General features: G+C 56.3%; 1 protein-coding gene across 18 annotated transcripts in view; it reads right to left on the bottom strand.

Moving 5' to 3' along the window:
* Positions 1-19,044, bottom strand: part of CSNK1E (casein kinase 1 epsilon) — a 36,007-nt gene continuing 16,963 nt past the window's right edge. For 7 of the 18 annotated variants that reach the window (XM_070253989.1, XM_023631666.2, XM_070253992.1 and 4 more), the window contains 9 exons: positions 12,490-12,600; positions 12,196-12,344; positions 10,359-10,587; positions 9,533-9,703; positions 7,604-7,752; positions 3,303-3,495; positions 3,065-3,204; positions 2,246-2,311; positions 1-1,239 (listed from right to left, as the gene is read on the bottom strand). In XM_070253989.1, coding sequence (XP_070110090.1) covers positions 2,279-2,311; positions 3,065-3,204; positions 3,303-3,495; positions 7,604-7,752; positions 9,533-9,703; positions 10,359-10,587; positions 12,196-12,344; positions 12,490-12,600 — 1,175 coding nt within the window. In that variant the 3' untranslated portion in view covers positions 1-1,239; positions 2,246-2,278. Of the gene's footprint in view, positions 1,240-2,245; positions 2,312-3,064; positions 3,205-3,302; positions 3,496-4,319; positions 4,381-5,158; positions 6,818-6,913; positions 7,018-7,603; positions 7,753-9,532; positions 9,704-10,358; positions 10,588-12,195; positions 12,345-12,489; positions 12,601-19,044 lie in introns of those variants that run through there. The other 11 variants (XM_005606631.4, XM_023631663.2, XM_014736833.3 and 8 more) reach the window with 2 other exon arrangements.

Here is a 19,044-nt window from a genome sequence, read left to right on the forward strand (position 1 = left end):
TCACTTTATCCTTTTCTACTTTATTACTTCAAATTAACAACCACAATAAAGCTCAAAAAAGTCCAATATTTACACAGGAAAAAAGTACAAAATTCCCCCCAAAGTTCTTCAGTATTTTTTTTTCAGTTTTTTAAATTACAAAGTAATAAAAAGCTTTGCTCTTTAATTAAAAAAAAGAAAAAGAAAAAAGGGGAAACAGAGGTAAATAAATTAGGAAATACACACATGGAGAAAACAAACAAAAATAAAGTAAAAACAGGTGTTAACTGGGCGGGATGGATAAGTCCTGTGCCCAGCCCTAAACCAGGCTCCTCAGGGGGGAAGAACGCACGGAGGGGACCCCAAGTGACCCCAGGACCAGGAGATTAAGTTATAACCCAGGAGCCACATGCTTTCTGGAAGTAGTCTCCACGGATTCTGCCCTAAGACCAGGAAAGGGGAACGGGGCTGCCACAGGCTGATGACAGTCTCAGGGGTCAGTGGTGGCGAGGACCCTCTGCGCCCTTCTTGAGGGATGTGGAGGTCACTGCCCACCTCCGTGTCCTTGTTAGGGGATGAGAACAGAAATTCAGCCTGGCAGGTGGGGTGGGGCACCTGCTGTCCTGGGAGGTACAGGTCGGATACGTATACACACGCACACAGGGAATCTCGGCCCTACTGCCTTGCCACCCACTCCTCAAGTCTCCATGGAGAGGCAAAGGAGGGACCCAGACACTCAGGGGGACACTGGAAAAAGCCCAACACAGAAAGCCGGCCACCGTCACCTTGAAGGGGTGGGGGCTGTGCCTGTCTCCTGTGGTCCTGAGGCTCAAGACAGCACCCAGTGGGACTTGGCTGCAACCAGCCAAACCATTCCTCTGACCAACCACATCATCCCCGCAGCGCTCAGGCCACCTCCTGATGGCAGGGGAGGAAGGCCGCATCCCTCCCAGCCAGCGTCAGGTCGGCGGGGGTGAGGCCTCGGCGTCCGGCACGTGTAGCACAGTGTCTGGGAGCATTTGGCAGCCTAAAGGTTGTGGGCAGTGGGAAATGCAAAGTGACAAGAATCCTCTGTGCTGAGGGCATCCCATTTTTTTACCGTTGGCAAAAAAAAAAAAAAAACAAAAAGAAAAGAAAAGAAAAATCAAAGAAACAAAATCCATCGTCGGTTTTGTGCTGGGTTTTTTCTTTTTGTTCTTGAGTGGTTTTTTTTCCCATCTTTGTTGTTGTTGTTTTTTAAAAGAAAATACAGTGAAGACACTAAAAAGGGGGAGAAAGAAGACAGATCAGATCCTCATTTGCCTCTGGCCACCCATCCACCAGCCCGCCGCAGCTCCTATATTGTCCCAAGTCTTTGAGTGGGTCCCTCTCTGGGGCACACAGCAGGTGCCTGACTTTCACGGGTAGGACGCAGAATCTCTCTCTCCTGTGCCATCTTGGTGAACAGTCACCCCCAGCCACACATCTGCCCTGCCCTGCTGGGATGGACTGGTTCCTGGGCCTGAGATCTGACGAAGGTGAGCCCCGCTCTATGTCCCAGCTCTAACTGTGGAATGAATTTCCACAAAGCAAATCATACTCAGGATGTCCTAGTGTGCGGCCAAGTCAGCTGAGCTCCCTGAAATGTGAACTGCTGCCTGTCCATGTACAAATACCCCAGGGAGCTCAGACCTCGCCTCACCCAAGAGCCCCCTGCCATGCCCCCCGTCCCCAAGCCAGAGCTGCCACATTCCCCCTCAAGGCCACCTGCAGCCTGGAAGTCCCATCAGGCTCACACTGGCCAGGGGCCTCTCCCGGGCTTGTGGAGGCCACTGAGGACCTTCTCTGACAGCAGAGAAACTCCTAAGTTCATGGCCCTTTCTAAGTGCTTTGCATGAATTAATGTACTTAACAGCCCAGAGGCTGAGACTGGGCTAAGGTGGGTGGGGAGGGGGTGTCAAGGTGTGGGCCCCCTGGGCTCAGTCTTTGCTAGGAAACAACTTTCCAGAATGTGAAGGCAGAGTGGGGGATGGAGGACTGGCCCAAGGGCAGAGAAAGGGTTTTCCAGCAGAAATTAACCAGTTCGGGCCAGGCCAGCTCAGAGGAGGCCTTGGCCCTCAGTCAGGCAGGCTCTGAGGTTTTAATGTCCCTTGAAGATCTTTGGTTTTGGGGATCCCTGGCACCATCTGCCACTCCCCCCACCCCTCCACAACACACACTGGTCTCCCCCTGGGGCCGTGGGGTTCTACACACAGCCGGGCCGCGTCTGCAGCACACATCAACTCACCTAAGCAAATACTGGTCCAATGGCGGGTCCTCCTCACTTCCCGAGATGGTCAAATGGCACGCTCGTCTTTGAGCGGGAGGCAAACGGGGGGAGGGGAATAAGCTGCTGCCAATGGCAATGTGGCAATTCTCTCCCCACTGTGGAGCTCCACACCCGCCCCCACCAGGCCCCTCAAGCCAACGGAAGGGTGTGTGGTCCAAATGACCCTAGGACGTCGCTGCTTTGTAGATAAGAAGATTGCCCAGAGTCAAAGCAGCTGCTGCTCCGGGCCACACAGGAACTGGACTGCCAGACTCCCGCCTCCCAGCGTGTCCTGATGGGGCTCCTCCACCGCAGGCAGGAGGACCAGAGCAGGTCTCCTGCCCACCTCTGCCGGACGCCTTCCCTGGGCAACCACAGAGTCCCCCTTCCCAACTTTCCTAGTCCAAATATGGCCCCTGAGTGGGGCCACCAGACAGGATCCACCCACCCCTCACTCCTGTGCTGACTGGCACCCATGGGGGGACTCCCTTTCGGCAGGGACCATGAGCCCCTCCTCTGTGAGCTCCCTGCTGCCCAACCAGGCTGGGCCCCCGGCTGGAGGGCTGGATCCCAGCTCTACCACTTGCTGGGGCAAGTTACTCCTGACTTTGCTCAACGGGGCTAATCAGACCACAGAGGATGAATGAGGCCAGGTCCCTGTTCAACAGAAGGGGCTTGCTCCAAGGTTATTAGAGAGCATCAGCAGAGAGGAAAGAAGGGAACCACGGGGCCTGACGCCAGCCCGGGGTCTCTGGCTCAGCTGTGAGGCAGAGAAGGGCTGGAGTGGGGGCAGCTCACCTGTGAGGCTGAAATCCGGGAGACCTCTTGCCGCCCAGTGAGGTCGGAGGACGAGACGTTGGCGGGCGCGCCCCTGTGTAGTCTCATGCTCACCTTCCTCTCTCTGTCGACCCGTGAGATCGCTCTGGGAGAAGTATTGCCTGGAGGGCAAGGCAGGGGGAAGCCACCCTCAGAGTCCAGGGCCTGGGCAGCCCCGGCCTCCCTCGGGCCCAGCCCACTGCCCGAGGTCCCTGCTCACCAGCTTGCTGGATGCGGGAGGCTGGGGTGGAAGCCACAGGCTCGGCAGCACTGCGGAGCCGGTTGGCGGCAGCCCCCGTGGGTGGGCCAGGGGGCAGGGCCCGGGGCGCAGACCCCCGGAGCTGGCCCATCCTCTCCTCGCGCTCGTGTTCTCGCCGCTCCCGGTCCACATCCTCGGGGTTCCGGGCTGCACCCTGTGGGGAGGCAAGATGAGACCTGGTCAGCCCTTCAGGATCAGGGTGCTCCAGAATCCAAGACTCCCGCCGGGCAGAGACAGGAGGGAGGCCAGGTGGGCATCTCAGGGAAGAGGCATCTCAGAAACCCCCTGGTCCAACCTCTTCCCCACAAAGCTGGGAGCCCAAGAGGCCTGGAAATGACCCCCGATCACAAGCATAGAGAAACAAACCACAGAGCCGCCCAGAGGAAGGAGGAAGCTGGATCTGAGAGGCAGGAGGTCACTCTGCCCTGGTCTCGTGGGGCCGGAATTGGAGCAGGGAGGACTAATGCCCCGGGGATGACCAAGGGCGCTCCTTGGCTCTCCCAACCTGGGCCCCTGTGTCCAGAAGCTCTCGGTTCCTCAAGGTTTCTAAACAGAGCAGGGCAGGTGTTCAGAAGCCCAGAGAGGAAGTTAGAAGGCCAGCTGAAGGGGCCAGGACTTGAACAGGTCTCCCAGTGCCCAGCTGGCGGATCTTTGCAAAATGTGGTTCTTCCCCTGCCCCTGGACCTGGCCATGGCCATGGCTTTTGGCAGGTGCTGTGGGGGCCACAACCAGGAGGTTCAGGGGACCCACACAGATGCTGCCTGCCCTGGGACAAGACGAGAGCTTGGGGAAGCTGGAGAAGAAACAAGCTAGATGCCCCATGGAGGAAAAAGAGGCCCAGCAGGCAGGCTGGGGCAGAAGGGGTGCATGAGTCCCCAGAGGCCCTGCCCTCCAGCCACTGCCACCCCCCTGTGCAGGAGGAAAGGAGAAAGGCCCAGAGAGGAGAGCACGGCGTGGGAGTAGCACCTGCCGCGTTACCTAGTTGGTCCTGGGGTCGTCCACAGGGAAGGGCGGGGGGCTGGCATGAGGGGGGCCGCATCTGTGGAGGAGAGAGCTGCAGGCTGAGTCTGGGGCCTGCTCACGGGTCATGGGGTTCAGGCTCCTGCAACCCTGTGTCTCTCCCAGAAAACTGGCCAAGAAGGCCCGGTGTCCTTGAGAAGCGGGGGTGGCCCTTGCCTTTAAGCAACTCGAGGAAGAAGTGGCTGGGGATCATAATGATCCCTGAATCCTAGTGAGGAACAGAGGCCCAGAGAGCCCTCATGACCTGCCTGGGGTCACACAGCTCAGGGTAGGACTGGGGTCAGAACCTAGGCCTCTGCTACCCAGTCCTGCCTGTTCTCTGCATCCCCAAAGGACTCAGCAGAACATTTTAGGGGCGCACATCCCCAGTCCTCCCACCCACAAGCCTGTCCAGGCAGGCCTGGAACCACCAGGGCTCCACCTCCTGACCTCTGGTCCTCCCTGGGCTCACACCCACTCAGTTACAGGCTGGCAGAGAGCAACTCAGCCAGAAGCACAGCAAAACCTGTGCACTAGGAGCTGGAGGACCCGCTCATCACAGCTCTGCAGGCAAGGGGCACATCCACCCTGCAAGGCACATATGAACTCATTCCCTGGTTGAGGAAACTGAGGCTTAGTGAGGCTAAGTGATTGGCTCAGAGCTGCACAGCCCCGGGGCCAGCGGCTGAGCTGAGGGCCGGATCCCCTGCCCTTTGTGACCCCAGCAGGCTGAAGCCAACGCCAGCCCCGAGGCAGAAGGTGAGCCACTCTCCATATTTCCATCCAACCCAACTGACGCCTCAAGAAACGCACTCCAGGGAGGTCTCTTGGCTTTTATTTGCCCACAAGAAAACACAAAAGGTCAACATCAAAGTCACACAAGCACCACCCATGTCGTGTGGACACGTCCTGGGCTGTGTTGAGTTTCCTCCTGGCCGGCTGGTTGGACCTTGGAACACAGTGGCTCCGTGTGCTGCGAGCAGTGTCCCAGGCTCCAGGGATCCCGGGATTCCAGGGTCCTGATGCCAAATGATTTGGGGTGGCCACTCCAAGGAGGGAAGCTCTCAGGCAAGCATGAGACCCTTCCCACAGGAGAGTCTGCAGCCCACGGTGCCCAGCACTGTCCAGTCTACTGGCAGGTGCTGGTGAAGGCTTTCTGCAGGGGTGACGTGGGAGGGGCCTGGCCTTGGGGTGAGAGTGTGGAAGGTCCCCACTGCATGTCTGCAGATGCTTCCACCACGTGGTGATGAAGTCAAAGGTGCTCACATATCCAGTCCAACGGCCTTCAAGGCAGAGATCAGTGCCGCATAAGGTTGCTGGGCACTTCTGCTCAGCTTCTGACTCAAGAGCCTGGCTAAAAGGGGACCCCAGGAAGGGGTCAGAGTACCAGCAAAGAGCGTGGAGGGTGCTCTTGGCCTGGCTTGAGACAAGATCTTGTTGGCGGGATGGTCCCATGAGATGCTCTGTGATGAGCCATCCAGAGTGGCACTGTCCCACAGAAGCTTCTGTGATGATGGAAATGTTCCCATCTGCCTTGCTGCATATGGCAGCCACTAGCCAGGCACCCGTGGCCCCTGAGAACTTGAAATGTGGCAAATGTGACTGAGGAACGACATTTTCAGATTCGATTGATTTGAATTAATTAAATTAAGCCACATGTAGCCAGTGGCTACCATATTGGATGGCACAGGCCTAGACAACACAAAACCCATTCTTGGAGCTGTATGGCCAAGAGCCAAATCCACCACAGAACTAGACTCCGGAAACGACTTTCCTCCCAGATGAGCGAGTGCCCAGGGCCCGAATGCCCTGAGCAATGCCCTGTGACGAGAGGAGCTGGCCCGCGGCCTTGGCCGTGCTCCTAGCCAAAAGGTCTGGGTGAGAGGTAGCCCACTGCCCATCTCCCACCCCACCCCTAGGGTCCCACCTTAAGGAACAGTATTAAGCCCACTGTCTGAGACACAGAGAGAAGAGGGACATGACACCAAGTGCCAACCCCCACGTCCAGGAGAACGAGGCCTTGTCCTGTGCATCTGGCAGAGCGGGCAGAGAGCACCGCTACAAAAGGAGAGGCACACCAGGATGAGTACAGGACATGTGGGGGCATTTAATGAGTTCAGGTTCAATACAGAGGCCACGCGTGGGGTCTGGCTGAGGCTGCTCCTGGTGCTGCGCCCACCAGGCCCCTCCAGGGCAGTGACCATCCCCCCTCCTTCAGGCTCTGTTCATCAGGCAGCTGTTGCATCTCCAAGCATCTCATGGCAGGGCCTCCTCGGCCACACCCTCTTCCACGGCACCCCCACCACACCAAGGGACGCCTCCTCAGGCCTGGCCCCGACGGGCTTGGGCAGACCTGGTGACATCAGAACTGGGGCCCTGGAGTCCAGACCACAGGCCAGTAGTTTGGGGGGGGCAGCTCCTCCACCTCCTCCACGGGCCTATCTGGAGGGCCCTGGGTGCCCAGGGGCGCCGGGCACCTGGAATGGACAGAGAGCACAGCACAGGCTCAGTCTTTTGTGTTCACCTGGCCAAGTGGTAAATCTTAGAAATGCCAGGCCTTGGAGGGTCCTTACCAGTATGTGGGTGGGTACGTGGGCCCAGCACAGGGACAGGGGCGGGGGCAGGGCAGTGCAATAGCTTCGCGGTCACGGGGCCGAGCCTGGCTCGAAGAAGGCCCCTTTTCCAGAAGAGATGCGAAACAAGACACAATTTCACAGATTCCAGAGTTCTGGGTACAGCCGACGAATGCTTCTCCCTACCCCACCCCAAGACCCTCACAAGAGGGAGACAGAACAGCCGCCTAGCAAGACCCAGGGTCCCATGACCAGGAAGAAAGAAACAACAATGAATGGGTCCAGGCTGGCGAGAGGGGCGGCAGTGAAGGTGGCCGCCTGGGATGTGCAGAGCAAGAGCAGGATGGTGTAGACAGTGATCAAGACCGCAGGGGGGCCCGCCAAAGCCATCCACGCCCTGCCACAGGCGCCCAGGAAGGACTCGAGGCCCAGCCAGGTCCTCCTGGGCCTGACGGGAGGCAGCGCCCCGCCTGGGCCCTGCTGACTACGGTGGCACGTGCCGGCAGCACTGACGAGGCTGCGGTGGGGGAAGCGCGGGGGCTCTGGGACCCCAGTGAGGTCTCTTGCACTGTCCAGTTCATAGCTCCCATTTTCCGGGAGCCCCGCCCACCAGAGGGTCACCCTGGCGTCCTGAGCCAGAGCCTTCCCCGTCCAGGCCCCCAAGCCCGCCTCGGCCTCCAGGGGACTCACGAATTTGAGCATGTTCCAATCGAAGACGTAGTCGTAGGAGAAGCCCTGCCGGTGGAAGAGGTTGCGGAAGAGCTGGCGCAGGTAGGAGTAGTCGGGCTTGTCGTCAAACCGCAGGGAGCGGCAGAAGTTGAGGTATGTTGAGAACTCAGCTGGTGGGGGTTACAGGGGACAGAAGAGGCCACTGTGAGGCCCACGCTGCAGGGTCCCCAGCAGCCAGAGCCATCCTACCCACTCACTGTCCCTACGGACACTCTCAATCTAAGACGGGGCGAGATGGAGAGAGAACAGCGCTACGGTCCTCCCTGTGGTGATAACGCCACCCTGCTGGAGAGCAGAGCCTCTGGACTCGACAGGAACAGATGAAGAGCAGGGAACAAAGAGCAAGCGGGAGCCGCAGGGCCCCAGTTCACAGCTCTTCACCTGCTCTTGCCAAGGGTTCTGGGGATCATGGAGACGGCAGATCAAGAGCTGTCATAAATTCAAAGGACAGCCCAGAGGCTCACGGAACCCCTGACATGGCCTAAGCCACCGGAGGAAAGCTTCCATCTTCTCTACCAACAAGCAAGGGCGGGAGAGGGCCTCTGTGAGATAATGGAAAATCTATGTACTGGTCTCTGCCCCGGTTCCCGGCACAGAGCTCCTGAGACCCTTGTCATTTCCTAAGTGACAGGAGCACCTCTTATTCTAATGTTTGGCCTCTGATTCCACCCCTGACACAAATTCCTAAAACACTTGTAAATTCCTAAGTGGCAGGAGCGCTAGCAGCTTCTTTTGTTCTAATGAGGCGACCCTGGGTGAGCTCCTGGGTGGGGGCTGGTCATTCAAAGGAGAACAAGCCATGATTAGAAACTCAGAACTTGGGGCCGGCCCGGTGGCGCAGCAGTTAAGTGTGCACATTCCATTTTTCGGCAGCCCAGGGTTCGCCGGTTCGGATCCCGTGTACGGACATAGCACTGCTTGGCAAGCCATGCTGTGGCAGGCATCCCACATATAAAGTAGAGGAAGATGGGCACGGATGTTAGCTCAGGGCCAGTCTTCCTCAGCAAAAAGAGGAGGATTGGGAGTAGTTAGCTCAGGCCTAATCTTCCTCAAAAAAAAAAAAGAAAGAAACTCGGAACTTTCAGTCCCTCCTCCACTCCCCTAGTGAGGGGACGGGGCTGGAACGGAGCTAACCTTGGTTCAAGCCTACGTGATGAAGCCACCACACAAGTCCCAATAAAATGGGGCTCCAGGAGCTTCCAGGTTAGTGAACATATCCACACAGGGAGGGTGACACACCCCAGCTCCATGGGGACAGAAGGGACAGCAGCTCCTGCGCCCAGGACCCTCCTAGACCTCCCCCTGTGCCTTTTCATCTGGCTGCGTATCCGTAGCCGTTGTCACATCCTTTAATCAATGGTAAACCTGAGTGCTTTCCTGAGCTCCGTGAGCTGCTCCGGCAAGTTAATCAAGCCTGAGGGGGTCAGGGAGCCCCATTTATAGCCCGTCGGACCTGGACTTGCGGTTGTTGTCTCCAGTGGGGTGGGAAGAGTCTTGCGGGACTGAGCCCTGAACCTGCAGGAGCTGAGGCTGTCTCCAGGTAGGTAACATCAGAACTGAGTTAACTGTAGGACACCCAGCTCACGTCACAGAGAATTGCTGGGGGGTCGGGGGCGACCCCACACATTTCGTGACCGGAAGTGTCAGAATGAAGCGTTCTGTTGAGTGAAGGAGACTCACAGGAGGAGGACGGCCCAGAGTGTCTCCTCAGACTCAGCAAGTAACAGCCAGGCCTGCCAGCTGCGCCCGAGCAGCGACAGAGAGCCCGCGACGAACGTTCTGGCGCCAGGGGCAGTGGTAGCCCAGTACGGACTCTGTGTGGCCTCATCCTCCCCTTAGAAAGGGCCTCAGGGGTCCCCAGGCTAACGACCTCCCCACCGGCCTACTCACAGGGGTAGCCTTTGCAGAGGACCTCGATGGGCGTCGACATCTTCTTCTCGCTGATCCGCTCGTACTTCTGGCGCTTGGTGGCTGCTTTGAGGCCCTGCCAGGGCAGGGAGCCCAGGTTGAAATACATGAGCACGTAGCCCAGGCTCTCCAGGTCATCGCGACGGCTTTGCTCTGCACAGAGAGTCAATCGAGGACAAGGTGAGGCGTGGGGTCCGCTTGGGCTCCTGGACACTCGGGTTGGGACCCCGTCCTCTAGGACATGCCCCTGACTGAGGAGAACCAGTCACCCTGTGCACCCAGCATGACGCCCCCCCTTATCACATGCTGGCTTGCTGCGACCTGGCTACAAACAGGCATGGTTATTACCCTCTTCTACAGAGAAGGGGCCTGAGGCTGAGCTTTTTCATTACAACCTGGGCCTAGTTTTTTCCAGCTCGGGCACTTATTCATTCAACAACTATATAGCAGGCACCTCAGTGCCTCCTTGCCTGGCCCACGCTGTGGAAAGGGCACAGGCTGTGGCATCAGACAGGGCTGGGGTCATAACCGTCTTTGGTACTTGCTAAGTGCACGACCTTAAGCAACCTGTGTTACACCTGTGAGCCTGCGGTTCCCACCCGGTAAGAATGGGGCCCCATCCCCGCCCTCTGCATGGCTGCCGCGGGGTCGAAGCACGGCATGTGAAGGGGCTCGGCACACCGCAGCTCTGCTTGTGAAGGGGAGGACCCGACTTGTGGCAACTCCGGGGAATAAACCCAGGCTGCAGAAAGCCAGGGTCCCGCCAGCAGCCTGTGGGTGCACTTCGCTCCCGGCTTCCCTCACGCACCGATGCCCAGGTGGGTGTTGATGGAGGCGTAGCGGGCAGTGCCAGTCAAGTTCTTGTTTTCCCGGTAGGGGATGTGCTGGTGGGTGCGGGCGTCCCGGTACTTCTTGGCCAGGCCGAAGTCAATGATGTACACCAGGTTGCCCTTCTTCCCCAGCCCCATGAGGAAGTTGTCGGGCTTGACGTCTCGGTGTATGAAGTTCTTGGAGTGGATGTACTCAATGCGGCTGATCTAGGGGAGAGGAGGGGGCAGCAAATCATTCAGCAAGCACTCCACCGAGGGACCTGCCCAAGAACTCTGGGCCAGGCCCGGGACTAGGGGCTGAGGGCTGGCGCTGTAAAATGCACCTGCAACTATGTAAGATGATTTCAAGGGGCAGGTCAGGGAAGGTTTCTTGGAGGAAGTGACATTAGAGAAGAATTCTGAAGGAGGAGTTCAACAAGTTTGCTTTGAAACAGGAGGAGAGCAAGGTAGGACAGCTAACGGCAAGATCTAGAAATAAAGCCCAGAAAGGCAAGATCTAGAAATGAAGTCTTGGGGCCAGCCCAGTGGGGCAGTGGTTAAGTTCGCACGTTCCGCTTCTCAACGGCCTGGGGTCTGCCGGTTCGGATCCGGGGTGCAGACATGGCACCGCTTGGCAAAAGCCATGCTGTGGTAGGCGTCCCACGTATAAAGCAGAGGAAGATGGGCACGGATGTTAGCTCAGGGCCAGTCTTCCTCAGCAAAAAGAGGAGGATTGGCAGTTGTTAGCTCAGGGCTAATCTTCCTCAAAACAAAACAAAAAAAAAGGCAAAAAGAAAAACAAAAGGTAGTCTCGCCTGCCTGGCTCTACACCCTCACAGGACTTGGGGAGCCAGAGTCAGAAAGGCATTTCGAAGGTGGTTCTGGCAACCAGACTGGGGGAAAGGGGAGGGTAGGGAGCACCAGGGAAGCCTAAACCCGGCAGGGGTGACACAGAAAGAGCACGAAAGACAGGATCCACTCCCCGGCTTCCCGAAGACACCAGTCAGGCAGACACACAGGCCTTCTCTCCCTTTAAACTATTTGTTAAAAACTTTAACAGATGTACACGATAGGCCCTCTGGCAGGTCAGTCCCGTCTCTGGGCCTCAGGCTTCTGTAAATCGAAGGCTTTGTTTGGATGGCTGAATATTTCCTAAACCTTGTTTGGGTCTCACATCCCCCGAGACTCTGAGGACCTCTCTGCACACGCACATTTCGCCTAAAATTGCAGGATGTCTGCAGACTGTCTGCAGGCGAGCCGCAGACCCAGACCCCCGCGTAACAAGATCGCCACGTACTACTCTAGGCCCCAAATTCTATGCTTTTAAATTCTTCAAGTTTCCCTCCTTTGAGTTTATAAAGGGCTTTCGGACCTAAGGGTCGCTCCTCAGTGGGCGCCTGCTCTGGACCCCACGTCAACCAGGAAAGGGAAGACTCGCTCCTGAGGCTCAGAGTCTCGGCAGCTCACTTACAGTCACCACACTGGGACAGGACCCAGGGCTGCGTGCTCAGAGGCTTTAAAATCACCAAGGGCACAGTCCCAGGCCCTACTGGGAGAACCCAACCCAGCAGGTCTGGAGCTGGGCCTGGGAATCTGCATTTAACCCCCTCCTCCCATTCTACAGCTGATAGTGAAGGTCCCCTGGTCCTGGGTCCAGGAACCCGGCCTGTCCTATGTCCCTGTCACTGATTCCTGCTCCGGCATCCTCCAGAGGCAGAAGGCAGGGCTGGTACCCTGTGCCCTTTGGCACGACAGAGAAGCAGAGGTTGGAAGGGAAGCCGCGAGCCCGGCAGGGCCCACAGTCCCCTGGCCGGGGTGGGGAGGTGGGGCACTCACCATCTGGTCGGCCAGGAGCAGCACCGTCTTGAGGCTGAACTTGCGGGAGCAGAAGTTGAAGAGGTCTTCGAGGCTGGGCCCCAGCAGCTCCATGACCATCACGTTGTAGTCGCCCTCGGCCCCGCACCACTTGATGGACGGGATTCCCACTGCCGGCGGGGAAGCGAGGCTGTCAGGGGCAGTCCCTCGAGACCCCAGACCAGCCCCAGGCCCAGCCCTGGCCGGCACGGATGCAGGCACGCAGAGAGCTCCACAGGCCACCCGCCCCCCACCCTGGGGCCCCTCGGTACCCACCTCCCCCCTGCATCATCTTGTAGAACTTGCTCTCGATGTGCAGCTGTGGGTGCTTCGTTTTCACACACTCGAGCTTGATGGCGACTTCTTCACCAGAGGCGATGTTGGCACCTGCCAGGGCCAGGGGAAGCAAGGGCCCGGGGTCACCCTCGGCCGGGCGGGGACCAACTCAGTGTCTGACCCTGAGCGGCCCAGCGCCCCTTGGGGGAGGCTGGAAAGGCCACAGATGCCACACCGTATCTAGGGGAAGCGGAGGGGGCTGTGGGCAGAGTGGCACCCACGCGACCTGGGTGGGAGGGGAACATGAGCACCACAGCCCGTGGAAGGGGAAGGAGTGAGGACCCACGGATGGTTCAGAGAACCACAGGCTGGACCAGACGCAAGGGGGACGGTTACTGGACCAGTGAGGAGAACTTTGTCCTAGAGAGTGGGAGCCACTGAGCTGGAGAGAGGTGACATCAGTAGGGTTATCAGGCTGCAGAGGACAGAACGAGGTGGGGCATGACCCTGTCTCAAGGAGTCACAAGAAAGACCCAAATCCAAACTGTGCCTTGTCTCAGTTTCCCCAGCTGTAATAACAGGTGGGCAGAGTTGGAGGGCTAGGGGCTAGGCTGAGACGGCACTCCCTCTCAGGGCCAGACTGTAGCTGCCGTAATTACAAAAGTGTGGTCTTAGCACACCAACAGACGAGACAGCAAGTCGAGGGGAGGACACAGCACTGAAGGATCAGGGATAGGATAAAGCTGGCCCCTCAAATCAGGGGAGAAGATGGGGCTACGCAATAAATGTCCTTGAAACAACTGGCGAGCCATCTGAGAAAAGACACCACTGCTGACACCATACACCAAAAAAATTCCCAAGTAGAGTCAAAGTTTGTATGAAAAAAAAAACGATGGGGTGTACGCTAGCACAACCACTTTGGAAACCAGGTTGGCATCTATCCAGCAAAGCTGAACACACACAAACCCTTGACCACCAAGTCCACTGCCAAGTATACGCCCTTCAGGAACATGAGCACCAGGAAGACACAAGAACATACACAGGAACAAGTGACCCACGTGTCCAACACGAGATGAATGGCTACATGGTAAAGCAGTCATACAGAGGCAGGCCATGGGCCAGTGCAAAGCAACAGACGACGGCTGCAGGCAGCAACCAGCAGCTCCCAGCATCTTAACACTGAGAACAAGAGAGCAAGGAGTAGCACCATGCACGAGGGCCAAAAGGGGGAGACGACCCAAGGGTCCATGAACGGACGTGTGGATAAACCAAATGTGTCTATCCATGCAATAGGATACCAGCCATAAAAAAGGACGGAGTACTGATACACGTGGCAATATCGATGAACCTCAGAGACACCACGCGGACGTGAATGAGCCAGACACAAAAGGACAAATACCTTATGATTCCATTATATGAAATGCCCAGAATAGGTACATCCCTAGAGACAGGAAGTAGACTGGTGGTTGCCAAGGGCTGGAGGAAGGGGGAAATGGGGTGTGCCTGCTTAATGGCTCCAGGGTTTTCTTTCGGGGTGATGAAAATATTTTGGAACTAGATAGGTATGGTGGTTGCATAGCACTGTGAACATACTAAACCCCACTGAATTGCGTATTTTTTAAATGGTTAACCTTACGCGAATTTCACCTCAATTTTCAAAAAAAAAAAGAGGAAGGAAGAGACAGAAGAACACAGCCACAGTTCTATTTGTCTCAATTTCGAAACACGCAACACAAATGTTTATAGTTTAGGGATATAAACACGTGCTAAAACTCTGTAATGAAAGAGAATCATCTAAAATGTCAGATGGTGGTTACCTCTGTGAGGGGAAAGCAGGCGAGGGGACCAGGGGCTTTCAAAGTGACTGGCGTGTCCTCCAGTTGGGTGGTGGGAAGGGTGCCTCATAACATGCACGTATTTAATATGTATTCTTTTGTGTCTACTCAACGTTAATAAAAAATAAAACAATGAAATATTAGAAGAAAAGAAGAGAAAATTGCCTTTCAACTTTGGGGTAGGTAAGGCTTTTTATCCCTGACTTAAAATCCAGAAGCTGTTATAAAAAAAAAAAAGGCTCCCTCCCCTCCAAAAAAAGGAATTCCTTCTCCACGGCAAAAACAATAGAAACAAAGTCCTAAGAAATACACACTCGTTCTCTTAGCAGCAGCCAAGAGTTAGTATCGCTAACGTATAACAAGCTTCTACAAATGAGTAGGAAGAAGACCAACGACTCACAGGAAAGGAGGTAAAGGATTCAGACAGACACATAGCAGAGAGAGAAATCATTAATATAAAAATGGCTCACTCATATGAAAAGATACTCAACCTCCTTATAAGAGAAATGCAAACTAAAATTATCCTGAAAGGCCATTTTCCACTTACGGTTGGCCAACGTCCCACAATAAGAGAATACACGTTGCCTGTGGGCAGGGCTGAGGGGCAGTGGGCACTCCCCCCCGGTGGTCCAGGTGTGACCAGTAAACCCCTGTGGGAGGGCGATCGGGCACCACCAGCTCCACTTCAGGAGCTTACCGACAACCTCACATGGTGCAAAACAAGGTCTGGACCAGGCTGCCTGCTGTGGTCTGTTTGCAACAGCGAGAGCCTGAAAACCACCCAAATGGCCATCGTTCTGGGGCCTGGTCAAATAAAGAATGGCCCATCCATAAACTGGAACACAATGGAAAAAGAATGAGGAAGCTCTCTCTGTGCAGAAGTGGAAAGATCTCCAAGATACAGGAAGTGAAAGAGCAAAGCACAGAACAGTATGTAGTCTACGCTCTCTTTTCAGTAAAAAAAAAAAAAAAGGTAGGGATACAATGTGTGTGTGTGCTTGGTTGTATCTGCATAAGGAAACACTGAAAAGAAACACAAGACGCCAGTAAAGACTGGGGGTGGGGGTCGAGGTGGATCAGGGCGGGGAGGGGAGAAGGACATTTCACTGGACACCATGTTACGTGCTGTCACTTTTTCTAACGCCTTTGTTGAGATGTAATTCACGTACTATACAATTCCTCCTTTAAAGTGGACAGTTCAGTGGGTTTAGTGTATTCCCAAGGCTGTGCGACCAACACAACAATCAAATACAGAACATTCGCACCATCCAACGCACCCGTACCCCTCAGGAGTCACTCCCCATCTCCCCCAACCCCCCAGCTCTAGGCAACCACGAATCTACTTCCTGCCTCCATGATTCTGGACATTGCCTATAAACGCACTCACACAATATGTGATCTTTCGTGATGAGCTTCTTTCACTTAGCATGTTTTTGGTTTTGCGTTTTCATTTTTGAACCACATAAAATAAAATTAAAAAAATAAAATAGATTACCAAATCCAGTGAGCAACGAGAAAGTGCTCTGCAAACTGTAAAGTGCTTTGACACATCAACACTCATCACTGCGGAGAGGCGCACACATTTCTGGGGTGCAGGGAGGAGGCGGCACAGGAGGGGAACCGGGGCTCCCTGGAGTCTGCGGGCTGGGCCCCATCTCCCAGCTGGCGCAGGAGCAGGAGATGCCATGGCGAGGGCTGGGCTCCAGAGCTCAGATCTGGACTCTGCTACCTCCTAACCGGGGCCCTTGGGCAAGTCCTTTTACCCCTCTGTGCCCCGGGCTCCCCATCTGTAAACGGGGGATGACAGTATGTAGCTCGTTAGGTAGTTCTGAGGTATAAACAGGCTTAGAAAGGTGCCGGGCATAAAGTAAGTGTCAACAAATGTTAGGTTTGGTAAGTGCGGGCCCCTGGGTTTCAGAGGTGAGCCCGCAGTGTGTTGACCATGTGTAGGCCAGTGGGAGGAAAGGCTGCATGGGGTCCAAAGTGTGAGCACAACTGTGCCAGACAGACAAAGGTCAGAGCATGTGCAAAGGCCCGACAAGTAGGGTGCGGTGAGCTCTGAGTGGCCTGGTGCGGGGTGGAGCCCAAGACAGCTGAAGACGACAGTGGGAGAGGCGGGCAAGCGACAGACCAGAGGGTCTCAAACGCTGAGCTAAGATCTGGGAGGTGAGCCCAAGACTCCAGGGGCCAGGGCCAGACGCCTCATTACAGGGCTTCTCATTCACTGTATTATTCATGTTTGGGACCCAACAATTCTTTGCTGTGGGGCCGTCCTGTGAATTTTAGGGTGTTTAGCAGCACCCCTGACCTCTACCCACGAGCTGCCAGTAGTATCCCCCCCCATCCCTGAGTTGAAACCACCAAAAAATGTCTCCAGACCGAGCCAAATGTCCCTGTGGGACGAAGTCCGGCCCTCCTTCCCCTTGTCGAGACCCACTGGGGTTTCAGAAGGGACTGGAGAGGACTTGAGGGGGAGGGGGGGCCCAGACGGAGGCTGCTGCTGCTGTCCAGACAAGAGCTGACGGCGCCTCCCAGGCTGGAGGCAGAGCCAGCGACACTTCGGAGGCGGGGCCTGCAGCACTGAGGGGCAGCACCGAGGGTGCAGTGGACATGTGCAGGGAGGAGGGTCCTGGGGAGAAGGCCCTTCCCCGAGACGGGGAGGGGGAGGCAGGAGGACCCCCTAGCCCTGTGACCTCTCACCGCCTCCTACAGACACGACTGTTCGTATCTGTCTGACACATGAGGAAACTGAGACACCAAACGGCAATGACTAAGTGCCACACAACTTCCTAGGGACAAGGACATAAGCAGTCAGGCAAAGTCTTCTGACCCCCATGGAGCAAAGAATGCTGCCACAGCTGCCTTCTGCAATGGGTCCCACCATCACCAGACCCCTTCGCTCCCTCTGAATTCTATCAGGAAGCTGCCAGTCCTCTCTCTGATCTCCCTTAATTCTCACAACTACTGAGCTGAGACTCAGAGAAGTTAAGTAACTGGCCTGAGGTCACGCAGAACTGGTTGGGGCAGAGTCAGGATTTGAAACTTAGTCTCCAAAGCCCTGTTTTTTTCTCTCTTCCAATTCCCTAGCAGCTCCTTCATTCCATCAACAGACACATACTGAGCCCTGGACCAGATGAGGCAGCCCCACCCTGGAGCAGCTCAGTTTACCTTCAGTGGGAGCACGAAAGCATACCTCTGACTAAGCGACAAGTGTCAGGGCAGGGGTGGTGGGAGGGCCCATCAGTTAGATACAGGGGTCCTACGAGGTGACGGGCCAGTCTGAAAAACAAACTTAGACACAGAGAAGAGCTTGGACCTGGCCAGCCCTGGAGGGTCTGGGACCTTGGGAAGCTCTGGGAGGGGTGGGAGGGAGGTGACCAACCTGACATGCCAGCTCACTCGGACCCCCCCACAGAGACACAGACGTGATCACGAACCTGGCTGGACGGGAAGCAGGGGATGAAGCCCCCCCACAACCACCTGTTAGGGAGCAACGTTCCCTCCCCACTTAGAACTGAGGACCAGAGTCTAAGAGGTCTGGAGAGTTCCCTAGGTGCACGGCCGCTGATTGGTAGAGTAGGACAGGCTTGGCCACCTCTGGACCCCAGGCAGCCAACTTAAGGCCCTAACAAAGCAGATCCCACTCCTAGCTTGTCCCCTTATGATGCTGAGGGGAGGGGGCAGAGGGACCCGAAGAGGAGCTGTGGGCCTTGCAGCTTCAGCCACAATGTGCTTGCCTTCAGTCAATCCTGGAAAGCAGGGCCTGGAGGCCGCGCCCAGGCCACCTGCAGAGGCCATCTGGAGTCAGGCCCTGGCACTGGCACCAGCGACAAGAACGTGGCCAGCACTGTGAACAAAGGGAGCCAGCGAGGCCAGCCGGGGAGGCCCTCCAATCACCACCGTCCTTCCCCACACCAGCAAGACAGGGGCCCAGGAAGGAGCTGGCAGGACACGATGTCAGGCCAGGGTCCCAATGCCCATCTAGCCGGCGAAGGCTGGACAGTCAGGGAGAACTGGCTGTCCACCCCCGCTCAAGCCCGAGAAGACCCAGACCCTGTGACAGCAGCAAATCCCAACCGAGACCGACGGGTGGCAGGGACACATAAGCACTCCTGCTGGGCCAGAAGGTGCACATGTTTTGCACACTCACGACCCCATTTCACAGATGGAGAAGCCAAGGCTGGCCGAGGTCATCATGTGCTCAAGGGCACACAGCTGGTAAAAGAGAGGCCGGCACCTAAACCCTGTAGAATTTACTCCAGAGCCTGTACAAAGAGGAGTAAATCTGGACCTAGTTTTTAAAATGAACTAGATGACTACTAGATTAGCAGAAGCCTTGCCTCCAGGGAGGTCCCACCACACAGACCAGAGACACTGGCTTTCTGAATGGCCCTGGGCTGCCCCTCCCCTTCTCTGGGCCTCAGTTTCCCTTCTGCAAAAAGAAGGCCCTATGGGGCCGGCCCAGTGGCGCAGTGGATAAGTGCACACGTTCTGCTTCGGTGGCCCAGGGTTTGCCAGTTCGGCTCCCCGGTGTGGACCCGGCATCACTTGGCAGGCCATGCTGTGTTAGGCGTCCCACGTACAAAGTAGAGGGAGATGGGCACAATGTTAGCTCAGGGCCAGTCTTCCTCAGCAAAAAGAGGAGGATTGGTAGCAGATGTTAGCTCCAGACTAGGTTTTGTCTAGGAGCAGGTGTGCATCTGTGCCCAAAGCTGCCTGT

Source organism: Equus caballus, chromosome 28 (assembly GCF_041296265.1).
Source record: "Equus caballus isolate H_3958 breed thoroughbred chromosome 28, TB-T2T, whole genome shotgun sequence".
Taxonomy (NCBI): Eukaryota; Metazoa; Chordata; class Mammalia; order Perissodactyla; family Equidae; genus Equus; species Equus caballus.